Raw genomic sequence first — 17,498 nt, forward strand, 5'->3', positions numbered from 1 at the left:
GGGTTGGTGAGGTTCGCCTGACTCCCAAACGCTGCCCCGCGCCTGGGAACTGGCGGTGGGCGGGGCCGAGGGTGGGCGGGACCCGCAGAGGCCTGCCAATGGCGTGCAAGAGGCGGGGCCACGACAAACCGCAAGCGGAAGAGTCAAAGTTCAGGGGCTGGAGCCAGCCGGGAGCTCGGGAAATGGAATACCCCCACATAACCAAGATGCTGAGTTCCTCCCCGATCCCGCAGCACGGCGCCTGGTCAGACACCTTCTCTCTGCTCCTGGCTCTTGGCGTTGCTCTCTACTTGGGCTACTACTGGGCATGTGTGCCCCAGGTGGGTGAGGGCTGAGCTCTGGCCGGCGTGCTTGGGGTTCTGGAGTGTATGGGGGTTAGTCTTCGGCCTGGGCTCCAGCCCTTTCTGAGAGGGTAGTTGGTTCTCTCCGCGCCAAGTGAATTTTGCTATTATGACCTACTGGAGAGCCGGTTCTGCCTCTTCAGATTCTCGGAATCTTCCCCTGCCAGCTGGGTCTTTGAGGCACAGGAAGGGTGAGCCCCTCGTCCTGACCTTTGGACAAAGGTGGGGTGGAGGGTATCCCTCGAGTGTCAGAGATCTGCGCTTTCTGCTTTCCTTTTTTAGGTGGCCTAGCTAAAATATGCAGGCTGCGTTCGCTAGCTGCACAGAATAATGGGACGGATGCCTGTGTGGTTATGGCACCAGTCCATCAATTTAGCGGGGCCTCCTTGAGGACTGACTGAGGTTCCTGCCAAGCCTAGGACAGATGGATAATTCTACCCCTACACACTCAGCCCTGTTTGAAGTGCTAGACTCTTTGTGTATACCGTGCTGGGGAAGTCTTAACAGGTTGTTTTTGACCAATTTGGATATTTTCTCAACTGAAATGTAGATAAGATACATAATCTACATATCCCAGGAAAGGTAACGTTTTTAATCTCATTAAAATCTATTTAGGTAAATGAGTCTAACAAGAAACCTATTGATTCAGCTTCTTTAAAAAGATCTATGGGAGTTAAACGCTCAGTCTTGGCTAATGGGAAGGCCGAGACAAGAAGATCACTTGAGCCCAAGAGTTTTGAGCCATCCTGGGCACCCGGCAACACAGCAAGGTCCTGTGCCCATACAGGGGTCATGGGACCTGTCTCAGAGCACAGAGAACCATTGTGGACACTGGGAAATCAAAGTAATGGAAATCGGGAGTAAAGAGGTATTTCAGTGGTTGAGGGCACCCAGGCTCAGTTCCTGGCACCTACATGGCACTCCCAGTTCCCAACTGTCTGTAACCCTCTCTGGGTTCCAGGGGCACCAGGCATATAGGTGGTACACACACATTCACGTAGGCAAACACTCACACATAGTAAATAACAATAAATCTAAAATATAAATAGTAAAAAATAAAAGTTTTAAAATCACATAAAATGCTTACTTATTAGCACAACACCTGGAATGCAATTAGCATTCAACCATTTTACCTACAAAATTATTTTGTTGCTATCATAGCTATCAGTTCCACTTTGCCCTGGTTTGCTCCATCTTCGGGCAGACCAATTAACCTATGAGAGTTATCATTTCTTTACTTCTGTCTTATCGAATAAGGTTGGGATTAGTCTGCATTATAGCGGTGATTTCATTGTTATTCCAGGGTTGAGGACCAGGGTCCAAGTCACAGGATGCACTGGGCCTCTTTACTGTGTCATTTGCCTAGCCCCTTTTGAGTAGCAGGACTGTAGATAAGACAAGATCTGATTAAATTACTTAGAAATGCCATTTATGATTAAAAAAATGTACTCTCCCAATGCTGGAGATTGAATGTAGCACCCACCACTGAGCTAACTATACCCCAGCCCTTCAATTTCAGTCTTTAACGTTAGAGTCCTCTGATTTCGTTCGGCATGCTCTTCTTAAGTCTGTGAGGCCAGGCCCTCTCATTTACTCCGTGTTTATGCAGAACCAGGCAGAGGCTGAGAGTCAGGGCTTCATGCCCACTGACCTCCTTTATTCCTATTATCCCATCTCTGTCCCCTTTCCCCTAGTTGGCACGAAGAAAGGAAATACTTGTTCACATTAGGACGCTTCCTCCTGCACAGCACAGCCTAAGAACTGGGGATCCACAAGAGAATATGAGGTGCCCTTGGGAAAGCAGCCCTTCAGCACTGAGCACACTCACATTAGGGCAGAACTATGTAGACATTGGGGTGCTAAAAAAACAGTGGGGCACAGGAAGAGCCAGACTGACCAGAGCAAGCCTCAGGGAGATGCATTTGGATCGACTACAATGTGAGGGTCACAGATTGAATGGTACTGACATTTCCTTGCCTGGTCAAGAATCCCAACCAGCAGAGCCTGGTGACACAAGCCCAGCACAGAGGCAGGAGGATCAGGGTGAGTTCAAGGCCACCCTGGGCTGGAGATGTCTCGGCCCTGAAGAGCACTGCCCCTGCGATCACAGTTTGTTTCCCAGCATCCATGCTGTGGCACTCTCAACTGCCTGTAACTCCAGCTCCAGAGGAACTGACACCCTCTTCTAGAAGCCCCAGGCAAGATCTGCATCTGTGTACACACACCCACAAACAGAGGCACATAATTAAAATCAAATCAAATCATTAAAAAAAAAAAAAAAGACCCAAACTCCAACTAACCACCCAGAGGACCACAGTCCTTTCTGTAGGGGGTCAACTGAGCAGTTGATATTATCTGTTCTCCCACAGATTTGAGGGGACAGGCTGAGTGAGGGAGTCAGTACCCAGTCAGCTGCAGGAGTTCCCTTTTCAGAGTCAGTTCTGGAGGTACACTTTAGGACTGGGGTGCTCTGGGGCACTACATGACTGTATGTATTATTTAAGGGGACCCTGGCCATTCCAGTCCGAGTTATTCTGGACCCTTCACTGTGGCAAAGCAGTGTCCTTAAGGATGGGCTCTGGGGAAGAGATCCCTCACCCTCCAGTGCCTGGGATGAGAAAAAGAGGCCAATTGTGTTGTGTGGTTACAGAGGCCTCGTCTGGTGGCTGGGCCCCAGTTTCTGGCCTTCCTGGAGCAACACTGTCCAGTCACTGCGGAGACTTTCTACCCCACACCGTGGTGTTTTGAGGGACGGCTACAAACGATCTTTCGAGTCCTCCTGCAGTCTCATCCTGATGTCCACTACCAGAGGTAAGGACGCTCAGAACACGAGGCTGCCAGTTTCTAGGGGAAACTGATCCACCTCTTTTAACAAAGGCCATCTTTGCCCTAAAGTGTGTTGATCTGAGCATGTTGAGATTGGGCATATGGAAAGACTCGCTACTTGGCACCTACACAAGCTTAGTAGTTTATGCATCCATTCTCTATGGTCAGCCTTACTGTTTTCCATAAAGCATGCCTTCAAAGCATACCCATGACGAGCTGCAGAGCTTGTGGGTGAGCCGGAGGGTAGACCTTTGAAGTCCAATTCCTGATAGTACTCATCTCTCTTAAACCCCAGCGAAGTCCTCCAGACCCCAGATGGAGGCCAATTCCTTCTCGACTGGGCTGCGCAGCCTAAGACCAGTCCCGCCCGGGACCCCACGACCCAGCCCATAGTATTGCTGCTTCCAGGCATCAGCGGCAGTAGCCAGGAGTCATACATCTTACACCTAGTTGACCAAGCTTTGAAAGACGGTTATCGGTAAGGATGGGGTACAGAACTTGGGAAGGGAAAAGTGGGTCTGACCCTGATACAGTCCTCTCCGGCGGCGGGGGCCTTTCTGGAGACCACCAAAGGGGAGGGTCTTCCTGGGAGGGTCTGGCTCACGTACCTGTGTTGCCCCAGGGCTGTTGTGTTTAATAACCGTGGCTGCCGAGGGGAAGAACTGCTGGTGAGTACCCTCCTTCCTGTGGTGGCCCTGCACCTGCTCCCTGGAGCACGCCCCTGGGGCTCTACCCACTTACCTCCCCTTCCACACTCCCTCCTGAGCCCTTCCTTGATTCCCTTCTCAAGGGCCTCCCTCCCTGGCCAATGACCCGGTTTGCCCTCAGACTCACAGGGCGTACTGTGCCAGCAACACTGAAGATCTAGAAATGGTCGTGAAGCACATAAAGCGCCGCTACTCCCAAGCCCCACTGCTGGCTGTGGGCATCTCGTTTGGAGGGTAATAGTTGCCTGGGTTTATTCCAAAGACCCAGCTGTTCCTCTTCTCCTTCCCTTCTCTTCTGCCCCGATTCACTCATGCCAACACTTCCTCATGGCCTTTTCATCCACTTTCCCAGGATACTGGTGCTGAACTACCTGGCACGGACCGGGAAGGCGGGAGGGTTGGCGGCCGGGCTGACCATGTCTGCGTGCTGGGATTCCTTTGAGACCGTTGACTCGTTGGAGACACCGCTCAACTCACTCCTCTTCAACCAGCCCCTCACTGCCGGCCTCTGCCGCCTCGTGGCCAGGTAGGACAGCGGACGTGCCAGGCTCTGCCAGCGCTTGGGTCAGATCCACATGGGGCTTTCTTGATGAGGTACGAAGACAGACGCTGTGAGCTCGGAGTTAGGGAGTCCAAACCCCGATGTTTTCTCTTCCAGGAACAGAAAGACGATTGAAAAGGTGTTGGATGTAGACTTTGCAATAAAGGTATTTTTCAACCGTCCCCCTTTCCTAGTGTCGGTCGGTCTCCTGTCTTCTACTATCACGTGCCTCCCCTACACAGGCTCGCACAATCCGCCAGCTGGATGAGCGCTACACAGCTGTGGCTTTCGGGTATAAAGACTGCGCGGCCTATTACCAAGCCTCAAGCCCAAGAACCAAGGTAGACGCCATCCACACCCCCGTCCTTTGCCTCAATGCAGCCGACGACCCCTTCTCCCCAGCCCGTGGTGAGTGGCTTCCACTAGGACCCCAAGGCTGGTGAACCGCAGATGTGGGTTGTAACTGAGGTATGAGCCCGGGGTTCTCATTACAGGGCAGCCTCCTGACCTCTCTGACCCCCCCCCTCCCCCAGCCCTCCCTCTGCAGGCCGCTCAGAAATCTCCCTGGGTCGCCCTGCTCATCACAGCTCGGGGCGGCCACATTGGCTTCCTGGAAGGGCTGCTACCCCGGCGACACGGCTACATGAACCGTGTTCTACACCAGTATGCCCGAGCCGTCTTCCAGCACTTGGTGGAGCTGCCTGGTCAGGGGGGGCTCGCTCCCGAAGAGGGAAAGAGCTGACAAGAGAGCTGGGGGGGGGGGTCTCGGTTCAATCTTTGTTTGTTTATTAAATATCAACTCTTCCCGCCTAATGAGCTGAGGGTCACTTTCCCTTCTCCTCGGGCTGGAGGAGAGCATCCAGGAGCTTACTGTGGGTGTGGCCTGGCTGGCTTGGTGCTACCCACCGGAGCCCACAGACCACTGCTACCTGAGTCTTCCTTCGCCTCTTCCCGCCCTAACAGCGAGTGCCAGCCCAGACTGTCTCAGCCAAAGCCCAGGACCTCGTGTAATGGCTTTAAGGGGAGGAGGAGAGACGGTTTCTGTAAGAAGGATCGCAACGCCTCCAGGCTCCTGGGCATCTTCACATATTTCTAGAGAAGGAAGAGCTCGACTCTGGAGCCCTGGGAGGGAACGAGGGAACGAGGCAGGTAGTGTGCCCTGGGCTTCGGACCGCACTGTCCTAAATGGATCCACAGGTGACGAGTGCAGAGTGATGCGGGGCCACGGGCAAGCTTTAGCTGAGGGACAGGCAGGTCCCCATCAGTCTCGTCCGAGGTGGCCTCAGCTGCGGACCTCGGTGATTCTGCTCTGGGAGGCAGCAGTGTCCAAGCCTGATTCCCACCGCTCATCGAGGCTAAAGGAAACCTGGAAAGGCACTCTGGAGCAGCAGGATGGTCACAATAATAAGGCCGACACACATCAGGAGCAGGAGCCATACAGGAACGCTCCCTGAGGGTGGGATAAGGGGAGAAGTGAGTCGGCAGAGCGGCCTCGGAGCCACTTAAGACCAGAGCCCTTGCCAGGTGGGCGGTGGTGGCGCACGCCTTTAATCCCAGCACTCGGGAGGCAGAAGCAGGCAGATCTCTGTGAGTTCGAGGCCAGCCTGGGCTACCAAGTGAGTCCCAGGAAAGGCGCAAAGCTACACAGAGAAACCCTGTCTCGAAAAACCAAAAAAAAAAAAAAAAAAAAAAAAAAAAGACCAGAGCCCTTAACCCCTGCCATTCAAGCAGGGGCGGACGGGTGGCCACAAACAGTCCGCCTTCCAGGGGTTAATCTCTGCTACACTAAAGATGAAGCGGTACCCCCCCACACACACAGCCCAACAGTGACTCACGCCGTGAGGGCAGCAGGTGCAGCTGACAACGACTATCCACGGCCACAGAGAAAAGAGCAGTTTCATGGGGCCCAAGAAGCTCTGGACCACAGCCCTTCTCAGGCAGAAAGGCCACATCGGTCACCACAATGCCATGGGCCTCCTTCACGTAATAGAGGCGCTGGAGGAGGAGAGAACAGGCGAGGGAAGCCCGGTTGGAGGCTCCCATGGGGGACACATGTTTCACAGCCCCAGCAGGCCTCCCCTATGGACTGGGCCAAACTCCCTCCTGTACACTCAGGGTAGAGCAAGCCTGCAGCCCTCCAGTGAGGTGGTGCCGACCTCTACCCATTACCTGGAGAGAGAAAGCTATGTAGATGGCGACAGAGCCGGTGACCGTGCCTAGGCCTAGGAAGGTACCCGATTCACTGTAACACACAACAAAGTATTCATTGTTCTGGAAGCTGGCGCAGAAACCCCCTCACCCGACAGCGGGTCCCTCAGGAGACTAAGGCAGGGGCTCGCTCCCAAGCTCCCGAGCTCCCTCAAGCACCCACCCTCCTCCCCGGCTAAGCGGCAACGTCTCACACCTGACACTGAGGCAGGAGATGACTTCATGGCCACAGGACCGGGTCCGAAGCGGCAAGTACGAGGAGCTGTCCCAGGCTGTGAGGTAGCAGGGTGGGGGCTGGCGCAGGCGCTTGTGGGGGATCTGCACCGTGAAGAGCCGCAGCCCGCCAGGCTGATCTGGAACCTGCCCAAATCTGGAGGCCGGGCAGAGAAGGCTCTTCAGTTCCTGCCAGCCCTCGAGGGTCTGTGAGTTCTTGTACCCTGGTCACCCCTGAGACCACCTCCCACGGGGCTACAGCCATCCCCAGCCCGCTCCGGTCTCCGCCCACTTCCCCCGTGGTCTTCACACCTGCAGGCCTGGTAGCGGTACGGTGTGCTGGAAGAAGAGGTGGGTCCATTCTCTTGCCAATGCAGCTGCGTCACTAACTGGCCTTTCTGCCACACGGAGGCCTTCAGGTCCCAGCCCACAGTGACCAGCTGGGCAGGGGTAAAGATTCCAAAGATGGACAGTTAGGACATCTTCTTTCCTAGGCAAGCAGCGTAAGAGGCCCCTCCCACCCCCTTTTCTGCACTCGCATCCCACGCCCCCACCTCCTTACCTTGCCATCAGGACCCAACGCCAAATCTCCAATCTCCCCTTCATGCGCTTTGAAATCCAGAACTTTCTCCAGGCTAGGTACCTGCAGCCAAGCCAGTATCACAGCCGGTTCAGACGGGACATAGCAAGAACACTATGATCCCCATCTCTCTCATCCTAAATGGCCACTCACAAGCTTCCCAGAATGCACATTCGAAGTCTCACAATTCTGGTGTTGTGACTGCAGCTGGCATTCACCTCCCTTGAGCCCCTAAAACCATACCTTCCAGACACGGACGTGGCCATCAGTCCCTCCCGTGGCGAGCAGGGTATTGTCGTGGTTGAAGCGTACAACTTTCTGCAGCGGCTCAGTGCTGAAGTCTGTCTGGACTGCCTCCAAATTCTTTACTTTGAGTTCAACCCCCTCTCGGTGAGCTTCTGCTGCTGGCTTCTTCTCCGCTGGAGCGGCCCCCTTCCTCTGTCGAGGTCCCTGCTCCTTGGAACCTGCAACGTGAACATTGGCCGGGATTTTCCAGGCTTCTTTGGTTTTTTGTTTGTTTGTTTGTTTTTTGAGACAGGGTTTCTCTGTGTAACAGTCCTGGCTGTCCTGGAACTCGCTTTGTAGACCAGGCTGGCCTCAAACTCACAGAGATCCACCTGCCTCTGCCTCCCCAGTGCTGGGATTAAAGGCGCAGCTCTGACCTGACCTGCCCCCAGGGTTGGTTGTTTGTTTTTAGGACAGGGATTTGCTATGTACCCTAGGTTAGCCTTAAATATCCTTTTACTAAATATCACTCCTAAGCACTGAGACTGAACCACCACAACCTAGCTGAATCCAGGCTTCTGCATTAACTAGTACCGGTCCTCCTCTACTGAGAGCACAGAGAGCGTGGGGGTGCTACCACAACCCCACATCCAATCTCTCTTCTTTAGAGACCAAGATCAGAGTGATTTTTTTTCCCCAAAGCTCCTCACTTGACTTCTCGGCTTTATTGCTCTTCTGTTGATGGACCTGGAATCGCAGAAGCTGACATCGGGCATCCTGTCCAGCAGCAAGGATGTCACCGGCCAGTGCCAGGTTCATAGTGGCCCGTGTCTCCGTGTCATGAGAGTGCAGCAAGGAGGCGCTCAGGCACCCATTGATTTGCTCTAGCTGCAGAAAGTGCTGAAAGGAAACCGAGAGGAGCAAAGTTCAGGCGAGCCCGGAAGTCACATCGAGTCCCGGTCTTAGTCGTATTCCTTGGCTTCCCGCATCTCTAGCTCATGGGGATTGTTGTCTAGAGAGCTTTGTGTTCTTAGCGGAGCTTCCCCAATTCGTACAGCAAGCAGGGCTTAGATTACTAGGTCCAGTTTACAGAAAGAAAGGAGTCCTGGCTCGAGCCGCTTGAAGGCAGACAAGACAATGTGCCTTCCCGGAAAAGGGCAGAATAAGAGCCCTGGACCAGCTTCCGTGGTCCTGCGTGGTAGGCAGCCCTGCCTTCACAGACCCGCACAGCTTCCAGTTTGTTTTGGGACGCCTCACCCACTCTTTCTCAGGTTGAAACCGGCACCCAGGCGTCTACGCGGGGTTTTCCCACTAGAAATGGGCAGGGCCCAAAGCAGGGGTACAGTCCACCCCTGCATCCCTCACCCCACCACCCCCCAGCCACCCCGGAATCGCCCCCGGCCACGGCATGACCTGTTCCCCGGGGACCCTGCGTTCTCACCACGCCATTCTTTATGCCGGTCTTGGCGGCGCCTCCTCCGCCCGCAGCGATGAGCAGCCCGGTCTTGGGGTCCACCCGGAGCGCGTACAACGGGAACGGGGCCCGGTAGAGCTCCACACCCCGGCGCCGGCCCATCCCGCACGCGCGTTCACTGCCGGTCCCGCGGAACCCGCGACATGCCGCGCCCCGCCTTCCACTGCTGCCGAGCCCGGTGCCGCCGCCGGCGGGAAGGCTGATGGACCCCGCTCAGTGCGGCGTTCTGGCCACCACTCAAACCACCGCAGGTCTCTCCGCTCTGCGCTCGCACAACTGTCTGGACTGGGGCTCGCAGACGCGCAGTGCGCAGGCGCCGCGCTCCTGGGGCCCCTCTCCGCGCAGGCGCGGGACGCCAATCCGCGTCAGCACTAGGGCGAGCGGGACGTGCTGCCACGGAACCCTGGCATCGGATCCGGTTCCGAGCCCCGAGTGACGGCGGGTCTGCCATCTTTGTGTGGGGCGTGGGGCTGGAAGGGATAGCTGAAGATCGGTAAACCTTGAACGAAAAGGTTCTCGAATTGGGACGGTCCCCACTGCGGGAGGGAGGCACGGACTCGTGGAAGCCGGAACCGTTTATGTGTTACTCCGGAGAGGAAGTGGTTTCTCCCAGGGCACAGCGAGGGCAGGGACTCCAAAACAAAGCTGGCTTTAAATCAGATCCACCGCTTCCTAATATCCTAAGATGAAGAAGTCACCCCCCACCCCGCTTTGATAGCACCCTCCGCAGGGCTCTTTCTCGTGGCTTGACACCCGCTTCTGGAACAGAGAAGTTATGGGTGGCGGTTGCTCCTCGGCAGGTGTCTTCTGTGTTCTGTGCCTGGTACCTCACTCCCACTCCTTCTTAAAGTTGTTTTATTTTACTCTATCTCTGTCTCTCTTGTGCATGCATGCGTGTGTGGTGTGGTGTGTGTGTGCGCCCCCCCCCCCCCCCGCGCGTGCTTCTTGCAGGTGCCCACTGAAGCCAGAAGAGGGCGTTGGATCCCCTGGAACTGGGGTTACAGTTGTGAGCTGCTATGTGGGTGCTGGGAATTGAACCTGAATCCGCCGGAAGGGCAGCTAGTGTTCTTAACCACTCAGCCATCTCTCTAGTTCCCCCACACACACCCTATCCCCTGCACCCATCTCTCCAGTTCACCCCCACCCCCACCCCCGCACCTCATCCTTCTGAGGGAGCCTTTCTGGTCTGTCCATGGATTCCTGTGTTTCCCTGTGAATGAGTTACTAGCAATGTCTTTAAAAGTGGGCTGCTGCGTGTCAACCCAGGCTATCATCCCCTGAGGAATGGGCCCAGTGGCCTGATCTTTGATTCCAATGATCTGTCCACAGACTTGAATTAAACCGGAGAAGGGCCTTGCAGAGGTCCCTAAGCACCTCAGGAACCGGGGTATATGGCACTTGGTGTCCTTGTCCAGCCTTGCTGGGGACCGGCCTTATCCTTTAGCCAGTGATCCCATCCTGTGAGCACAGTAGGGCACAAACAAGATTCTCAGGCTTAGGCTTTATTGGCTACACTGAAGGCTGAATGAGGGCATTGGGTGCCTCTGGTCCTCTTCAACCAGGGGAGAGCAGGCTCCACAAGGGGTTCCCAGGGTTCAAGGCCGGAGAACACACCTGGCCTCCGGCCAGCCAGCCCTTCAAGGTGTTCCTGTGACTTCCCAAGGTCTGAGAAGTCCTGGTAGAGAGGGTGGGGTTTGAAGGGGGTGTTCCAGAGGGTCTCCGTTGCTCTGGAATTAAGATGGCAGCTTTTGGAGAATAGATTCTGGAGACACAGACCTCCTTGGGACAGGACCCGACCAGGGCTTTGGGGAGACAGTGACCCGTCTTGGTGCCTGAGGTGGAGACCTGAAACACTGGTTGGATTTTGTTGACTGGAGGCCTGCAGACCTGAGGCTCTCGTCCCGGGAGAGGGTGCCTGTGACTTGAGCTGCTGGTGCCTGGGTTGCAGGCGTTTGGCTCCGGAGGACCTCTCCTGGACGCCTTGCTTCCTGCCGCTTTTTTTCTGGTAGCAGATGCAAGGCCTTGGCCTGGCCCCGAGGCAAGCGGAGGCCGAAGCCAATGCCTAAGCGGAGAGGCCCCGATTCCTGGCCCTCGGCACAGGGCAGTAGTTGAGGGAAGGCAAGCAGCCTCGGCCCAGTCTTGTGCTTGGGGGTGGGGCAAGACGGGGTGCGGGGCTGGAGGCACGCTAGACAAATGGGGTACTCCACGACCGGAGCCTGGCCGGTTGTGCCTAGCCAGAGGCGCTGCAGAAACAGTAGCTGCAGGTCTCGGGCAATTCTGCGGTGCCCCACACGGAGCACTAGCGCTCGGGCGAGGGCCTCTGGGTCCTTGAATTCTGCAGGGTCCAACTTGCTTGCCATGCATCCCTCTGCCGCCCCAGGGGACCTGGTGTTTCCGGACTGAGGCCACTGCCATGTTTGTTTGTTACTGGGAACCCCTCCTCGAGATGGTGAGCTGGGGCTGGGGGAGGTGACTGTGGAATTGTGAAGGTCCTGGAGGTGGGGGGGAGACTGGCAAGAGCCAGGAGAGGAATTTTGTAGCTGGGAAAGAGAGGAGGAACTGCTAAGGGGAGGAGAGAGGCACAGCCCGTAGTTGTGGGGAGAGGCTGGGTGTGGAGAGGGGCGACAAGGGTAGTTCTGGCCAAAGAAAGTGGGGGGACTTGGGAGAGAGGAAGCGTAGGGAAGAGGGACAAAGTCAGAATTGGAGTCGGAAGAGTACGAGTGAGGCCCCGGAGAGCGGGACTGGGGCAACGAGAGGGGGAAGTAGGCCTGTGAGGGAGAGGGCAAAGGTAGATGGGAAGGAGGGAGGGTCAGATGGGGAGAGAGAGACGCTAAGTTGGATGGGCGGGAGTCCACAAACTGGGAGAGGACCTGGGGGGGACACCCTGGGGGCACTGCGTTCTGTAACAGCACCTGGTGGTCCTTGTTTTGAGGCAACATTGCCTCGAATCCAGGAAAAAAAAAAGTGGGTGGGGCAACAAGACCAGTGATTAGAGACCAAACGGAGTCAGTGTGGGGACCTCTGAGGCCAGTTGTGGCTGGTGATCAAGACTGCCTTCTGCGGCGGCGGCTTTTGCTGCGGGGCGTCAGCAGCAGGCCAAGGGAGCGCGAAGCTCTTCCTCTTGACTCTGACAGTGCTCCCCTTGACTCTGACAGTGCTCCGTTTGACGGGCTCCGTCCAGAGCCTGCCTCTAAGCTTGGCTCTTCAATTTTTCTTAGCCATTCGCTAGGGACGCAGGGAAATGGGGAATGAGAGCTGTCCCTTGGGAGCCAAGGGACCGCTGCAACTGTGTGGGTAGAATCCGGAGGAAGACACCGTCTGTAGGACCTGCAGAGAAGAAGACAGAGGTCAAGACAGGGGAAGAGTTGGTCCACTTCTGGACTCGGCTTCAGGTGCACAGTGCCAGTGTGAACGCATCAAGACCCTAGATGTGAGATCTCTGGATGTAGTTCAGCTGGTAGAGTGTTTGCCTAGCATGCATAAAGTCCTGGGGTTGATCCCCAACACCACATAGAGGTGGCATGCTAGCACAAGCCTCTCATCCCAGCAGGGACACAAGGAGATCAAGGCCAGCCTGGGTTACGGGAGTCTGTCTCAAAATAACAACAAAGACACTAGCAGTGTGTCACCTTTGAGGTCAGAAAGTCGGGCAAGATGTTCTAGAGAAGGTAAAGAAGTGGAGGAGATTGGAAGGATAGAGCATAGGATAGCGTCAAAAGAGGCGGCTTAGGGCGTAGGGATCAAGACGGGAAAGGAATGGAGAACACTGGGCAGTGACTTTTACCAACGTGGATTCCTTCCGCTGTTTCCAAAGACACTTCTTCAAATAGGGGACCTGGGAGAGAAAGAAAGCAGAGTCACAAAACAGTCCGTCTACCCCACCCCCCCCTCCAGCCTCTGACCCCTTAAACAGACTCTGACCCAGAATTCCAGTCTGAATGGTACCCTCCGTCCTTTTTTTCAACCAGAGCTCTTCTGTGGAACAGGGTTTTGTCCTTCTAACCCCGACACACAGACTTTGTAAGCATCCTGATTTCCTGGCATACTGGCTCCCCTGGCCTCTTGTCACCCTTCAGAGTGGTGTCCCTCTTGCTCAGCCTGGCCTTGGCTGAGGTGATTATCAGACCCAGGGGCAGCAACAGTGGGGTCCAGCTGGTAAAAGGCTCCAAGAGACGGAAGCTTTGCCTAAGGGGCGGCGTTGCCGCCCCCAGTGGGAGCTGAGGGGCTCATTCCCTGGAAGCAGCGCTCTCTGGCATCAAAAGCCTATGTCACAGAGGTCAGATAATGACATCATAGATTCTGTCCTCCCCCTCCCCCAATGCTCTGGATCTCCCCCCTCCCTCTCCCCCTCCCTCCTCTCCCCCTTCTCTCTCTCTCTCTCTCTCTCTCTCTCTCTCTCTCTCTCTCTCTCTTGCATTTGTTTTTTGAGACAGGGTTTCTTTTTGTAGCCCTGGCTGTCCTAGAACTAGGTCTGTAGACCAGGCTGGCCTCCAACTCACAGAGATCCACCTGTCTCTGCCTCCCGAGAGCTGAGATTAAAGGCGTGCGCCACCACCACCACCACCACCACCCCCCCCCCCCCCCCCGGCTGTTTTGGTACAATTATCAAGTAGACAGAACTGTTGGATGCAGACCCATGAACCTAGCTCCGCCTCTAATGTTCATGATCACTCCTGGGGAGGGGGGGGGTTGCTGAGCCTTCCAGCTTCCTCCTTGACTTGCTTTCTAAGGAAAGCTGTCTTCCATACTCTTCCATCCTTGGAATATCATTGTATGTTTTAATAGCTGTTTTTAAGGATTTCGTTTATTTAGATGTATGTGTTTCTGTCCGTGTAAGTGTGTCATATGTGTTCTTGTGCTTGTGAAGGCCCGAAGAGGGTGTTGGATCCCCTAGAGCTAGAGTTTAAGACTGTTGTGAGTTGCCTGACATGGATGCTGGGAACTGAACTCCAATCCAGGTCCTCCGCAAGAGCAGCCAGTGCTCTTAACTGCTGCGCATCATTTCGGCCCCTAGCTGTTTTCTTTTCTTATTGTTTTATTAAATTGTTTATTTATTTACTTGTTTTATGTGCATTGGGGTTTTGTCAGCACATATGTCTGTGTGAGGATGCCAAATCCCCTGGAACTGGAGTTACAGACAGTTGTGAGCTGCCATGTGGGTGCTGGGAGTCGAACCCAGGTCCTCTGGAAGAGCAGCCAGTGCTCTTAACCACAGAGTCATCTCTCCAGCCTAGCTGTTTTCTGAACACTGTATGTGTGTGTTCATGTGTATGTATATACATGTGTGTGAGTTAATGTACATGTGTGTGTATGCATGTGGAAGCTAGAGATTGCTCTCAGGTGTCTGTCTAGTTACTTTTCCACTTTAGTTTTTTAGACAGGAGCTCTCACTGAGCCTGGGGTTTGTCAGTTCATTTCCTTCATCTAGGCAACCAACCAATGAATTCGAGTGATCTGCCTGTCTGTCGTGTCCCCCCCCCCCCCCTGCTGAGTTCTGGGGACCCAACTCAGGGTCCCATGCTTGCAAAGCAAACACGCAAACACGTTATCAATTGAGCTAACTCCCCAGCCAATTTTACATAATCTTTTCCTGTGCCTATAGGTGGTTTATATTCAAATCTTTGACCCATTGTTTAATTGGTTTCTGTTATTGAATTTATTTTTATTTTTATGAGCCACCATGTGGTTGTTGGACCTCTGCAAGAGCAGCCAGTGCTCTTAACTGCTGAGACATCTCTCCAGCCCCTGTTTTTATTTTTAAATTTTTATGGGTATGAGTGTTTTGCTTGCATGCATGTCTGTGCACCGTTTGCATGCCTGGTGCCCTCAGAGGCTAGAAGAGGCATTGGAGCCCTTGTGACTGGATGTACAGATGGTTGTGAGCCTCTATGTGGGTACTGGGAATTGAACCCGGGTCGTCTGGAAGAACAGCCGGTGTTCCTAACTGCTGAGCCATCTCTCCAGGCCCTGTGCATGGGCACTCACACGACACAGCACACACGTGGAAGTCGAAGGACAAATTGACTCCCTCCTTCCACCATGTAGGTCCTGGGAATCAAACCTGAGGCATCGAGCGTCACAGCAAATGTGTCTACCTGCTGAGCCATCTTGCTGCCCCCAGTATCTATTATTGTCTCTCTTTTTTTCTTTTTGGTGCCCTGAAGCATTTTCACCCCTAAATAATGCACCATAATAAAATTAAGAATGAGTAAGAGGCATGGCTTATGGAAAGTTGGGGAAGGGGAGGCTGGGGAGATGGTAAAATGCTTGTTGTACAAGCAGAAAGACCTGAGTTGGGATTCCCCAGCACCCACATAAAAGCTGGTCATGGAGGCTCACGTCTCCAGGGCCTCAGCACTGGGGAGCAAAGACAAGTGAATCCTGGAGGCTTGCTGGCCAGGCACCCTTGCTGAAATGGTGAACTACAGATTTAGTATGAAACGCCATAAATAGGTTGGACTACAATAGATGCAAACACCTGACACTGACCTCTGACCTCCGCATGCGCACAAGGGCAAATGCACCCTCTCCTCTGTGCTGCTCTCCCAGACACACATGTACACAATGGGAGAAGGGCACTTATAAAAGGATGTGTTTTAGGAAGGAAGGAATATAGAGGCTGAGGCCTCGCCACCAGGACTGGCAAGCATTGACTTTCAGCACAAAATCCCAGATAAACCGGGCAATTTGGTTACTCTACTATTTGAGTCTTTTGGAAAGCGTTCATGTTCTAGGGATATGAGGACCATCATTTGAAGATTGTTTGTATTACAATATTTGCTGTCTTCCGATATTCATAACGAGCCCCAGTCAACCGTACATGAATTTATGCTACGGTGATGTCTGTTGGTGGACCCATAGTCACCATAACGATGGGAGCTTATATTCAGAAGAACCAACCAGGTAGTTAGAAGGATGCAAATTTTAGCCCTATTTACTGACCTTGAGGGAGGAGAGAGGAACTGAATTAAGTCACCAATGGCCAATAGTGTAATCGCTGTGCCTGTATGATAACTTTTCATTAAAAAAGAAAAAGAAAAAAACTAAACAATAGGGTTCATTGAACTTCTGGGTTGGCGGTCTCATGGAGATACTAGATGGATGGTGTGCCCAGAGAGGGCAGCTAGGAAGCTTCACATCCCTCACCCTTCACCCTCCACCTTACCTTGCCCTCCACGTCTCTTCTCTTTGGCTATTCCCGGGTTCTATTCTATCCTTTATGACAAAAGAGAAAGTCTAAGAATAAGAAAGCCTGAGTTCTGTGAGCTGCTCTATTGATTTATTAGACTGACGGGGCAGCATGGGAACTTCTCATTGACAGCCAGTTATTTAGAAGTCCGGGTGGCCCAGGACTCAGCATTATAATCTGACAATCCTTTGGGGTCAGTCCCTTTGACCTATGGGAGCCAGTGCGAACCTATCCAGGTGCAGGGTGCTAGAATTTCACTGAATTGTTGGACACCCGCTTAGTTTCAGACACGTCAGAAGAAACGGAAATTCTCACCGTGAGAGTGAAGAATGACTAGGGAAACGCCGGTTCCCGCCGACCCCGCATCTCTTGTTTTGTGTTAACTGTTTGTAAAGTATTGTTGAGCAGGGCAGGCGATCCCAGCCCTTGGGAGGCGACAGCCGGTGGATCTCTGCGAGTTCATGGCCAGTCTGATTTACAAAGTGAGTTCCAGGACAGCCAGGGCGGTGACACAGAGAAACAGTCTCAAAAAAAAAAAAAAAAAAAAACAATAATAAAATAAAATAAAAATGTTGAGCAAGTGAAAGGAAGTCCTCTAAGCATTTGGCATCCAGGTTGCAATGTGTTGTTTTAGTTTGCTGGCCGTTTCCTGTCGTAGATGTTATCTGCACTTACTCTTCCCACCCAAATTCCTCTGACTCCAGGCTTAAGAACGTCATGTTCTATTGCTTTTAAACGTTCTACTCTGAAACCCGCAGATAGTTGTTGAGAGGATGGATGAATAAGCTAATTGTCGTTGGCTGAGAGTTTGACCCGGCCGCCGCCTTTCCTTCCCATTTATATCTTGTTTTCGTGTGTGTGAGGGGGAGAGTGAGGCGCTCACGTGCGTGGGGTCAAAGGGCAGCTTTCAGGAGCTGGTCATCACTTTCCACCTCTTCCCCTCACAGAGTCCCTAAGTGTTTGTGACTGAGTCCAATCAACTTACTCTTGTAGGGCAGATAAACACCACCTCAGGTTCTTCATCAGACATGCCCAAATCTCCCGAGGTGAAAACTTTCAGCTCTACCTGGGAGGATTGCTTGTTGGCTGAGAATCTAAATAAACCATGGTCCCATGAAGTGTGAACCCTTACAGACCCAGCCTGGCTGTCCTCCAGTGTCAACTCTCGTAGAGATTCCTTATTTTCTTACCAGT

The 17,498-nt window shown here is 53.6% G+C and overlaps 3 protein-coding genes across 5 annotated transcripts; 1 reads left to right on the plus strand and 2 right to left on the minus strand.

The window, feature by feature from the left end:
- The first annotated feature begins 120 nt into the window (after positions 1-120).
- On the plus strand, positions 121-5,228 carry Abhd1 (abhydrolase domain containing 1). 2 transcript variants are annotated; one of them, XM_076558835.1, is made up of 10 exons: positions 182-320; positions 991-1,209; positions 2,992-3,152; positions 3,463-3,645; positions 3,790-3,835; positions 3,996-4,108; positions 4,227-4,400; positions 4,533-4,581; positions 4,658-4,823; positions 4,949-5,228. In XM_076558835.1, exons 2-10 carry the CDS (start codon positions 1,036-1,038, stop codon positions 5,155-5,157), a joined length of 1,275 nt encoding a protein of 424 aa, XP_076414950.1. In that variant the 5' UTR covers positions 182-320; positions 991-1,035; the 3' UTR covers positions 5,158-5,228. The 2 variants fall into 2 exon arrangements, with proteins under 2 accessions (XP_006995598.1, XP_076414950.1); XM_006995536.4 differs by lacking the exon at positions 991-1,209 and having other exon boundaries at positions 121-320.
- Positions 5,179-9,658, minus strand: Preb (prolactin regulatory element binding). Of its 2 annotated transcripts, XM_006995537.4 has the most exons (9): positions 9,083-9,658; positions 8,352-8,541; positions 7,660-7,880; positions 7,399-7,479; positions 7,149-7,276; positions 6,820-6,993; positions 6,585-6,657; positions 6,251-6,410; positions 5,179-5,865 (listed from the first exon to the last, which is right to left on the minus strand). In XM_006995537.4, the coding sequence occupies exons 1-9, from the start codon at positions 9,215-9,217 to the stop codon at positions 5,771-5,773; spliced, it is 1,257 nt and encodes a 418-aa protein (XP_006995599.1). In that variant the 5' UTR covers positions 9,218-9,658; the 3' UTR covers positions 5,179-5,770. The 2 variants fall into 2 exon arrangements, with proteins under 2 accessions (XP_006995599.1, XP_076414952.1); XM_076558837.1 differs by lacking the exons at positions 6,251-6,410; positions 6,585-6,657 and having other exon boundaries at positions 5,207-5,865; positions 7,081-7,276; positions 9,083-9,402.
- A 943-nt stretch (positions 9,659-10,601) lies between these two features.
- Prr30 (proline rich 30) lies at positions 10,602-12,180 on the minus strand. The gene has a single exon (XM_042267104.2). The coding sequence runs from the start codon at positions 12,052-12,054 to the stop codon at positions 10,849-10,851; it is 1,206 nt and encodes a 401-aa protein (XP_042123038.1). The 5' UTR covers positions 12,055-12,180; the 3' UTR covers positions 10,602-10,848.
- Positions 12,181-17,498: the final 5,318 nt, after the last annotated feature.

The sequence above is a fragment of the Peromyscus maniculatus genome, chromosome 22 (genome assembly GCF_049852395.1).
Source record: "Peromyscus maniculatus bairdii isolate BWxNUB_F1_BW_parent chromosome 22, HU_Pman_BW_mat_3.1, whole genome shotgun sequence".
Classification (NCBI taxonomy): Eukaryota; Metazoa; Chordata; class Mammalia; order Rodentia; family Cricetidae; genus Peromyscus; species Peromyscus maniculatus.